The 12,328-nt window shown below is 35.7% G+C and overlaps 1 protein-coding gene across 1 annotated transcript in view; it reads right to left on the minus strand.

Moving 5' to 3' along the window:
- Positions 1-12,328, minus strand: part of KLHL1 (kelch like family member 1) — a 402,166-nt gene that overhangs the window by 36,938 nt on the left and 352,900 nt on the right. The window contains exon 8 of the mRNA XM_059377441.1: positions 9,688-9,850. Coding sequence (XP_059233424.1) covers positions 9,688-9,850 — 163 coding nt within the window. The remainder of the gene's footprint in view (positions 1-9,687; positions 9,851-12,328) is intronic.

Consider the following 12,328-nt stretch of genomic DNA (forward strand, 5'->3'; position numbering starts at 1 on the left):
AAGAAAAGGAGGCCAAGAGAACCAAAGCCCTGTATTTGGAGGCAACCAAATAAGTGAAAGAATCGAAGCCAAACTAAACAGGAGAAAGAAGTGAACTCACCTCTGGTTGCACGGGAAATACTCACCAAGGGATGTCTGTCCAAACTGAAACCCAAACCACATCCTTGCCACAGTAGAGATGGCACATCCCCACCCCTACCCCCACCCCAGGATGGTCCATAGGACAAAGGGTCTAGGCTGCTTTTGAGACTTAACACCAGACTCCTGTTAGTGGCTGGGGACTTACAAACCACAGCAAAGAGCTCCTGCCTGGCTTACCAAGATTGTAACTGAACCCAAGTTCTTCTGCCAGGTATGCAGTAGTCACCAAGACATGGCATATGCAGCAAAGCAAGGCTTTATTCTAGAGGCAGCCAAACAAGGAGACAGGAGGGCAAGTCTCAAAACTACCCTTCTGAAGGATGTTAAGGAAATTTAAAGGCAGAAAGTCTGGGTAAAATATTATAGCTGCTCTTAATAATATGCAATTGAGAGGAGTTCTGTTAACCACTTGGTTACCAGTTTCCTGGCTATAGAAATTGCTTCGTAGACCATTGCCTCCATATTTGAAGTCTTTGGAATTAAATACAATTTTCACTCAATATATTGTTACTCCAAAAATATGTTCAGATATCCTTTCCCTTGTGTAATAAAAATATAAGAATTCCACAACCCTTACTAGATAAAACCTTTGAAGCAATTCCCTGGATCCAGAACTCAGTTTGATTCTGTGTTTCTTAATTGACAGGAGAACTCTTTAGTCTGATTCCGAGAGCGTGCTGCTATCAGAATACTACAGCATCTGTCCTTCAGTGAACTTTTTCTTGAGAGGTTCTTGTTAGGGTATCTGACTGTACGGTGAGCAGAATTTCAGTAAGCTTAAGGGCCGTCTGGGTGGCTCAGTGGGTTAAGCATCTGCCTTTGGCTCAGGTCATGATCCCAGGGTCCTGGGCTCAAGCCCAGGTGTTGGGCTCCCTGCTCAGTGGGGAGTCTGCTTCTCCCCCTGCTTGTGCTGTCTCTCTCTCACTTGCTCACTTTCTCTCTCTCAAATAAATAAATAAATAAAATCTAAGAAAAAATAATTTCAGTAAGCTTACCACGGGTTATATGACTGTTCTTGTTCCTGTTCGCTGTGAAATGTGGCAAATGCAGTCTGAGAGTTGCTGACGTTGTAACATGGCTCGTAAGCAAGGTTGCGTGGGGAAATCTGATAGCAAATACGTACTTTTATTTATTAGAATGTGCTTATTCTTTCTAAAGAAACCTCTACTTGTAAACATGCATATTGAGTTAGGTCGTTTAACACACTCCAAAACTTGGTTGAATTCACTAACCTAACACCTGGTAGAAATGGTCTCTACTACCTTCAATCCCTCCATCCCCATGTTTCCTTGCCAGCTCCCACACTATACCTATTACAAGTCTGCATTTCCTTCCTTTGATGTTTCCAGTTTTCCTCTAATATAATGTAAGCTCTCTGAGGGCAGATTTGCTTTATCTTTTTTTTTTTTTTTTTAATATATCACAGTGGCCAGTACATGTTTGTACATATTTAGTTTGTTTGTGTGTGTGTGTGTGTGTGTGTGTTTATTTTTAATGAATCAAGTATTGGTTTCCAATTCTTTAAAAAGGGTGATTCATCTATGGACTATCTCAAAGAAAAAGCATCTATGTTCCCCTGAAATAAATTTTTTTTAAATATTTTATTTATTTATTTGACAGACAGAGATCACAAGTAGGCAGAGAGGCAGGCAGAGAGAGAGGGGGAAAAGCAGGCTCCCTGCTGAGCAGAGAGCCTGATGGGGGCCCAATCCCAGGACCCCAGGATCATGACATCATGACCTGAGCCAAGGCAGAGGCTTTAACCAACTGAGCCACCCAGGCACCCTCTGAATTAAAATTTTGACGAAAGGCAGAGAAATGTATTAATCATGTGTCTTGGTGTCACAAAAGAAGGAAAGATTAATTTTAAATGGGTGAAGTTAAAAAAAATGGTTGATGGAATGGTACAAATTAAACTAGGCTTCAGATAGTGGAAAATAATATATAACAGTATCATTTACATTTTATTTAGGTAAAAGAAAATCTTAATGTATTTTTAATACTTCCTGACATTATTGTTCTCAAGTGTAATAAAATGAATCCTTTTAGTATTGCCCTTTCCAGATGGCATTTAATGCTCATAGAGAACCAGAGTTGTGTTAGACTGAAGTTGTGTCACTTTGGAAAGATTTCAGAGGTATCCACAGATCAGGTGCAAATCTGAGGAGAGAATTTAAGTGGACAGTGAGCAATGCATAGCTACAATTTATTGGGAAAATAACAATGAAAAAGAAATGGAAGTAGAGAGATCAGTCTGTGAAAGGAAACAATCGTTTGGACCATGTTACCGTGTTCCAGTGATCTGAGCGATTCAGTATGACTGGGACATAGGATGACTCTAAGGCAGTTGGGAAGAGCAGAGACTGGAGAAAGTCTCAATCCTAAAAGATACTGAATTCCAGACTGAGGAGAATCTGGCAGTGGCCATGCTCAATAGGGAGCCCAAATGAATTGTCTGCTGTTGCTCTGCATTCTAGTTTGGAGGCATGGTTTATCAAATAGCCCTGTTGAACTCTCTGGATACATTATATCCAGTCTACTAGTGTGAGAAGACTCCAATAATTTTATCGTTTCCTCAAAAAGTTATCAATTATTCTTCGGCCAGAGTGATCCTTATAAAATTAAAATACAACCACATCACTGTCCTTTCTGACTTTTTTTAACATCTTTACCTTAGCTAAATTGTTGTATATTCCGGGGCCTTTCTATCCAGTCCTTGGGGCCACTGTCTCTCATGTTACAGTCAAACTTAACTTTTCCTCCTTTGCTTTTCACACTTGGAGACTTGACACAAATTGTTGCTTTTCAATACATTGCTCCTCCACTTTCTGGAAATCTGTTAAATCAATCAAGTCCTATATGTATATGTGTGTGTGTGTGTGTGTGTGTGTGTATGTATAAACATATACACACACACATATATACATATACACATATATATACATATGTATAAACATATACACACACACACATATATACATATATACATATACACATATATATACATACACACACACACACACACACACACACACACACATATATATCCCCTACCCCAGGAGAAAAATGATGAACTTCCAGAGTATATTACTAGTCCCAAGTGGGACTCAGCAAACACGCGTTTGTTTGTTTGTTTTTTCCTTATGCATGACTCTAAGATAATACAATTTTAATACAAATTGCTTTTCATAAAAAAGGTTATACAATTTGGGTTTCCATCTTTAAGAAAAAGAATATCAAAGTTTGAATAAAAAAATAAGCTCTTTCTTGAAAGGCACCTTGCAAATGACAGGCCCTAAGGCTTAAATTACTGTGCCAGATATTGGGACATACTGGAGAAAACAACAGACATTGATTCCTCTTATGATTCTTCAAGCTGTATAAGCTTCAGGCTGCACAGAAATTGCAACTGCCCCATGAGTATTATTAACATGAGGTTTTGAATGCATAAGCGGACTCAGTTTAGCCATGGTGAATCACGAAGCAAACCCTGCTGTTTTTGTCTGTTTTGGAGGTTCTCAAGAGTCTGTCACATACATTTATTAAAATTCAAGCCAATTTATGGATGTGCTTAGGCAGTATCAGTATCTGCTTTTTGAACTAACTCAGGAAATAAAGAGAAGCACACAGAATGACCTATTAGCTACAAAGTTTGAAAGAACCAAGCAGAAAGCAAAGAAAAAGCAGAAAGAATCACTGGTACAGAGAGCTGGGGATTCTAAGGTTTTGTATGGCCAATCACCACAGCACAATGTCTACCCATTGTTTCGTTGTGTTTTTTCCATTTATCAAGTAAGTCTGTTGGCTGTGCTGCCGTAAGATGACGTATCTACCACTTACCTTACTCTGTCTTATTGCGAGACTAAACCAAAATGTTTCATGAAATTGATACAATTTTTGCCCTTGAATTTATCAGAATAGACTCATAAATTTTAAGCCAAGAACCAATTTATTTTCTTTTTTTTTAAGATTTTACTTATTTTTTTTTTTAAGATTCCATTATTTATTTGACAGAGAAAGATCACAAGTAGGCATAGAGGCAGGCAGAGAGAGAGAGAGAGGAGGAAGCAGGCTCCCCACTGAGCAGAGAGCCCGATGCGGGACTCGATCCCAGGACCCTGAGATCATGACCTGAGCCGAAGGCAGCGGCTTAACCCACTGAGCCACCCAGGCGCCCCAAGATTTTACTTATTTATTGGAGAGAGAGAGAGCATGAGGGAGGGAAGAGGCAGAGGGAAAGGGAGAAACAGGCTCCCCACTGAGCAGAGAGCTTGAGGCAGGGCTTCCATCCCAGGACCTTGGGATCATGACCTGAGCCAAAGGCAGACTCAATCCACTGAGCCACTCAGGTGACTCAGGAACCAATTTCTTATTTTTCTATAACAAATGGTGTCATAAAGAATCTAAACTTAAGAGGGCTGTTCACTGCCTTTTATTTGTCTTAATTGGGAGAATTATTCAAAACAATCTTTAGAGAGGCAACAGTCAGGTTACCATGACACATTAGTGAGATGTGAAAGCAAACAAGAGGAAAAAATCCTGTCAGTAGAGATGAGAAAAAGATAAACAACTGTCAGAAGGTGATGTTGAAACAATTTTCTGCTACGGGTCTGAACGTGAAAGGTCACTTTCTAGTAATTATGTTTCTCTCTGAGTAAAACAGGAAAAGCAACTAGACATTAATAGATAGTCATCAAACCACAGAATTTTGAGGTCATTAAATCACACACAGGAGAAAAAAAGAGATATTCAAAAGAGAGCTATACTATTTTGATTTTAAAGGAAAAAGACTGTTTGAAACTTAAATCATTTAAAACATTTTTATAGAATAGGCTTAAATTTGGAAAAAAATGTACTCAATTAAATTGTGACAATTTCGAGAATAAAAACTGAGATTAAATGCTATCCCACTGTGATATTGGTTATGAATAATGGTATTAGAGTAAAAGAGGATTTCTTAAGATATTACATAACCTAGCTGACCAGAAAATACAAGGACAAGAAAAACAATCCAAATAATGAATTCCGTGGATAGCTAATTTAAAAACCAACTTGAAGGGTGCATTAGAAGAAAGTGGAAAGATAATTTAGTTATAACAACTATGTTATAATGTGTATATGTGTATAAAACTGTCCATTTAATATTTGATTTGCTAGATTTTTATCCCACCCTTTTCTGATTGAGTTTGGAGAAGATTTGTAACAAAATACACATATATTAAGATATTTCAAAGTAAAGTATTAGGAAAGTTCACAAAGCTATAATGTAAGGTAATTATTAGGGATCTAGAATAAGATAAGCAATGTATTAAAACTTTAATAGAGAGAGGTGCATGTATGTTACAGAATACATAACAGAATAATGCAGCAAATGAATAAGATAATAAAGGAGTAGATATTTGTCATCCCTGTTGAACAGATTTGCTCTATCAATGAGATATATATTTTCTAAAGAATGCAAGGAATGAATCCATTAGCATCAAATATAAGTGGTAAGGAAAAGTCACTAATAAACTAATGGACTATTTCTCATAAATAAATATCAGGAAAAGCAAAAAGGCAAAAAAGACCTATGCTTTCTCACACAGGAATTATGAACATTAGCATCCAAGAAAAATATTCATTTCATTATGGTAAGTTTTACTATTTGTGAATAGATTTGCTTGCAAGAAAGATTTTTTAAAAAAATACTTAATGTTGAGTAATGTGAAATTTTACTCTTTCCAAAATAAGTGCTTTTTAAGTAAAAATATTGTAATGCTTAAAGAAAAATAGTTCTTTTAAAAGAAATGGTAAATATAGGAGAAAATGATTTTTTTAAAGATTTTATTTATTTATTTCACAGACAGAGATCACAAGTAGGCAGAGAGGCAGGTAGAGAGACAGGAGGAAACAGGCTCCCTGCTGAGCAGAGAGCCGGATGTGGAGCTGGATCCCAGCACCCTGGGATCATGACCTGAGCCGAAGGCAGAGGCTTTAACCCACTGAGCCACCCAGGCGCCCCAAGAAAATGATATTAATAATACATATTCTCTATTGAGTAAAATGACCATATTAACACAAATGAAAAAACATCTCCTATGACTGCTATTAAAAGGTGTAACAGAATTTTATATGTATATAAATATATTATATATATATTTATATATTTATTTATATAAATTATAATTTAATTTATATAAATTATATATAATTATTTATCTAAATTATACATTTATTTATATAAATTATATATAATTATTTATATATATAAATAATATAATTTATATAAATTATAAATTATTTAAATATATTTTATATATATTTATATATGTTATATATATTTATATACATATAAAATTCTGTTATACCTTTTAATAGCAATTAAATATTATATATTTATATATATATATTTTTGTAACAGAATTTTTAAGAATCTGTTGAGAGGAGTGGGGAATGGGATGTATCTAATTCACATAGAAACAATTGTAAGAAATTTCCTTTAGATAATTTTCAAATGAGATGAGATGGAAGGAGGAGCTAAGCTTCAATTTCCTCTTCTGACAAATTTCCATATAACTAGGAAGCTATTGAAGAGCACCTCTGACCACTTTTTACATAGCACTCTACCACTGTGCATTGAAGAGATGCATATAATTTTAACTCTTTTCACTCTCCTACACAATGGTTTTCCAAAGCATCAGTGATAGTAGGACTCTCGATTTTTCTTAACTGTACCCAAAAAGAATCCAACAGGAATGTGTATAGATATTATTTGATACTGAAGACAATACTAGTAGAGATTTAGAAAGTTTGATACATATAACTATGCTACAGAAATGTAGCTTACCAAAAAAAAAAAAAGAAAAAAAGAAAGAAACTGAATTGACAGGTAGCAATTTGCTTTGCCTTTCCATGATTCGGCTCCATCTTTCCTTTCTCATCTAATATGAAATGTTAGTGGCTATGGATGTTAATTAAACTTCAAACAAAATATTTGAGAGTAGGATTTTGAGAACAATTAAACATACTGACCATGAGAGAAATTAAGACTTAATGGCTCGTCACAGGACAAATCACAAGGAGTACATAGAAAACAAAACAAAGAACAACAGAGCACAGGTAAGAAGAGTCTTTTCATAACATAAGATCATCTTACTACTTAAGCAATTGATACTTTTTAAAAAAATGTGTATTTTATGACTTGTGATTTCTAGGAAAACTACGTAAATTGTGTTCCAAAAACAATTTAAGAAAATATTACACTTCATGATACAAGAATTTTTAAAGATAAGATGATAAGACAGCACACTCAATTGAAGTAGATGGATATGAAGTAGATAGGAAAGAAAGGTGTCAGGGTTATCAGATAAGGAAATTTAAAATACAAAAAACTTAAGTCTGCATTGGAGATAATAAAGTCCATAAACAAAATGGCAATGATTGGATTTGCGATATAGAAAAAAAAAAAAAATCCCAGGTTAAGTGGTAAAGAAAATTACTAGAGAGAAAAGGAATTTATGACTGTGGAACACACACAGAATCACCAACATGAACGCATACTAATGGGAAGGGGAACAATTTTTTAAAAATTCTCAATACATAAAAACTTTCCTAAGTAAATGAAAGACCTAGTTGAGTTTATTAAAATGAATCTCCAAGTATTAAGTTAAAGAAAAGTAGCCATCAGATTGTACCCTGGTAAGCATTTTCTTGAATTTCTTTTTTTTTTTAAGCATACATTTCAAAAAGCATACATTTTGAAATTTTTTAAAAGATTTTATTTATTTGACAGATTGAGAGAGAAAGAGAATACAAGCAGGGGGAGTGGCAGGCAGAGGGAGAGAGAGAAGCAGACCCCCCACTGAGCAGGGAACCTGATGTGAGGCTGGATCCCAGGATCCTGGGATCATGACCTGAGTTGAAGGCAGACGCTTAACCAACTGAACCACCCAGGTGAACAACATTTTGAATTTCATGATGTATATTTCAGTTATTAATCTGTCCACACATTCTTTCACATTATCTCTTCTATGCTGTACTTTTCGATGTTGGGCTTGCAATTCTGCAAGCCATTTTTCTGATTTGTCACCTGGTTCCATTTTGGCAGTAATTCATGCAAGAAAGGAATGAAAAGACTATGGGCTAGGTCTCCCCTAGGAGAAGAGTCTTGCTCCTTTATGTTTTTTTTCATGTTCCTAAGAGAATCACCTCATCCTTTCTTTTTGTATCCACTTGGTGGTTTTTAACACTTACAAAAATGAGCCTTATTGAAACCACTCAGTTGGCATTGAGATCATCCATCTAGCAGTTTTTCTTTGTCTGGGATAGTGTTCCTACCAATCCTATATCATAAATATATCAACTAAAGGAAATAACTCCCACCCCAAGTACTGAGGAACAAAAAGAACAGATTATAATAATTAAGATTTTGAAGTTTGGAGGAGGAACTTGTGTTGTTGAAGCCCATACCTCTGCTACTGGGCCACTGTTTAGCAAGAGTTGGTGTCTGTGACATGAAAGAGGGACCTTACACTAGAACCCTGAGGTCTCGGGAGAAGGGGCCAGTCTGCTGGTGCTGATGGTTTCTGAGAGGTCTCAATAAAACTGCCAAAATGGATGGTTTCAATGCCAACTGCAAATGCAAAGGGACTGAGGGGGTAGAACTTGCCATATTTGAGGCTGATGCAGAGAGGAAAGAAAAAAGTGGAGCAGGCGCGGGCAAGATCCAGTGGATCTCTTTTGGTGAAGATAGGCTCTCTATTTGGTTTGCAAAGAGAAGACCTTGAAGAGAAATGACCTTTGATCTATATTTGTAAAACAATTGTTCTGACTGCTTTAGCAAATGGATGGTAGGAGAAAGAGAAGTAGGGAAACCAGAGTGGAAACATTGGCAGTTGTTCAGGACGATGTGTTACTAACTTTGTTTAGGGGAGGAGGTTCTCATGGGAGTAAGACGGAGTGTATTTTGTCATCCCTATAGGATATGACTCAATGTCTGTCTGTCATACTGGAATAGAGACAGAGATGGTATCTAGTGGCTAGAAGCCCAGAATTCTGCTGAACATCCTGCCGTGCACAGGACAGAGCCTCACCTCCAGTAAAGGATTATTTGGCTCCAAATTCCAACAGTATTAAAATGAAAAATTCTTGATTTAGGATGATAGAAATGGAAATGGTGGAAAGTGGACACACTAGTATAATCACACAAAAAATACATACTAGGCACCAAACATTTAGTAGCATTTTGAATGCTCCTCAGATAATTTTACCATAAAGTATGTAAATATGCAGATCTCCAGTGGAAATAATTTTCATGAAATATATTCGATGCTGCTTTAACTGGCAATTAATGGGGAGTTTTAGTTTCTCTTTTACATGGTGAAACAACCAGAAAAATACGCAGTCTTGATTCATCAGTTATCCATGAAGACTGAATTAAAGAAAAAAATGGCAATCTTAAAATATAGAAGAGCTTTTTATTGAGTGAGCTTACTAAAATTTATTTTAAAAAGGATACTTACTCAAAGGATACTTACTCAGATAAAAGAAGAAAAATCTACTCACTTGCCATTCAATGCTGCCACACCAACTGTGCTTCGGGCAATGGACATACTGGCTACAAATGTCCATTGCTGACTCTGGGGGTCCCACCTCTCCACTGTATTCAGATAACTCCAGCCATCATGGCCTCCCACAGCATAAATAGGACCTTCAAGTACTGTTACACCTAAAACAGGAGAAATGGAAACTGAATGGATTGACTGTTTCTCAGTGAGATTTAAAAAATCAGATTAATAAAAAAAAAAAAAAATCAGATTAATAGCAAAAACTGTGGTGCAATTCAGAGTAAGCTCTAGCCATCACCCAATAGCAGTGGGGTAGAAACTATTTACTATTAATCATACCATTTGTTAAAGTGGCAAAAATTTAGAACCAAAAATTAATATGATCTAGATGCTTTATAAAAAAAAAATGATTTTCCTTATTTATGTCCATAAGAAGAAGTAAATTCTAAAAATCAGAGATGACACATATTGTGCCTCTACTTTTGAAGAGCATTTCTACACTCCAGTTTAAAGTAGTTTATTACTTTAAGCAATGTTACATTAAAGCAATGTAGTATTATCAATTTGAAATTCAGGGTAGGATTTTCTGTGTTTTGGCTTCTTAGTAACTTCATGATAAAGTTAACTAAAGGTTATGATGCATTTCATTTTATAAACTGAGATCACTAAACATAGGTAATTAAATTAATATCGAGTCATCAATAGAAGCGATTATACATGATTATACACACACACACACTCATATATATTGCTTTTCCAGTATACCCACTTCTTTACAGACGAATTTTCTTAAATGCTAACATTTGCTAAATATTTAAGTATCATGTTAATATTGGCTGAAATGATTTCATTATATATAGAGAAATTCTGATGAAATTTCCTCCCAAGTTCAAAGTCTGATTGTCAAGGGCTTTGAAGAGTCTGAGATTTTACCTTACTTGCCAGCTGCAGAGTTAGACTGCCATAAATTTATGGATATTGGTAGAAAACATGAGACTCTGGGTCAGAGGGGAAAGGTAGTTCATTACTTGTACCACCTGCAATAGTATCATCTTTTTTTCTTTTTCCTTTTTTTTTTTTTTTTTTTTTTCCGCTTGCTCATCAAGCCCTGATTCCAATAGGGTGACCCAAAGAGGATGACCAAAACGACCCTAACATTTCCTCAGCTTGACCAAAATTTAGACAGGATTCTTCTTGCTTCTAGGGCCCCGACCTCATTTTCCTTAGAGCATTTATTTTAGAAAATGTGTAATTGCACGTTATTTCTCTGTCCTTTCTAGATGGAAATCTTTTAAAAATGCCTCCTGCTCATGTTACAACCCAGGACTTTTTCCTCAAGGACCTGGGAATTATTTCTTTGAAATGTAAGCATCAAGAAAGATATTGAGAGCCTAACTTCAGTCGGTACCTTGGTTCAGGTTGTAAAACTTGTCAGGAAGATAGAAAATTTGCCTTACCTTTGGATAAGGCCAATTAGCAAACACAGATTGTCTATAATCCCCTGTGCCTACCAGAGCTCTTAAGAAAAACTCCCATTTTGTTTTGGTGAGGTTGAGTTCAGCCGCAGTTCTGGCCTCTCTTCCATGTTGCAATAGCCTTGAATAGTCTTCCTGGCTTGTTAAATTTGTCTAATGCATTTTTTGCTTGACAAGGGTCAGTTGGAACTTGAACATGAAGTGGATTGTATTACGAGAAAGGAAATAATTTTCAATGAGCAATAAATGTACATGCCTATTACTACAGAAGGAGACATTATCTTCACATGTTTAAGCATGCTTGCCTTTCACTTAGGAAAGAGGAACTCTATCATATTAACATCCTTTTGGGCAGTTGGTGCCTTGCTTGAAAGTTGTGCAAAAATGTTAGAGACCCATGGAGAATTGTCTTTCAACACAAACCTGAAAATAAATGACCCCGTGTTCATTCATCCATTTACTCATTGTTTTGAATGTCTGTCATGTGTCAGGAATTGTTCTTAGTACCACACGGGGCCAAAAACACAGAGGTTAACAAGGGAAACAAAATCCATTCCTGTGCTGAGTTTATATGTACTGGTCAACGAATACGTAACTAAAATAGACTAAGTACATTATTCACAGTAAGCAAGTCCTTCATACATATTTTATAATTTAATAGAGGATACTGTATTAGAATATCAAATGGCTCAGATACATATATTTAACTTAGGGATGCTATTGTACACACACCAGTAATAGATATCCATGTGAAGTATAGGGTTCTGACTTAGTGATTGCCAAAATCGAAGGGCATAGACTTTGGATGTTGATTTTTCTCTAGATAGCTCAAAGTAAGAGATAGGGCTCAGGAAGGATGAATAAGTGTTAAATATTTGGGGGCAATTTCCAAAGGATATGGATATATCTTATGGACTTTTTGTAGACATATGTATAATCATTCACGTGTCTCAATAATAATTAATTATATCAAGATAAACTTTAAACATCAATAAAGTTTTTAAAGATATATCTATCAGAAAGGGCCAGATGATTATCACAAATGTAATGAATTTGAATTTTATTCTAAGGACAGAGGGAAATCACTGAAGTGTTTATCTGTGAGGTATATGATCACCATGATTTTTATTTTGGTTGTGTTGTAGCAAATGAATTGGAGTCAGT

This window comes from Mustela nigripes, chromosome 15 (genome assembly GCF_022355385.1).
Source record: "Mustela nigripes isolate SB6536 chromosome 15, MUSNIG.SB6536, whole genome shotgun sequence".
Taxonomy (NCBI): Eukaryota; Metazoa; Chordata; class Mammalia; order Carnivora; family Mustelidae; genus Mustela; species Mustela nigripes.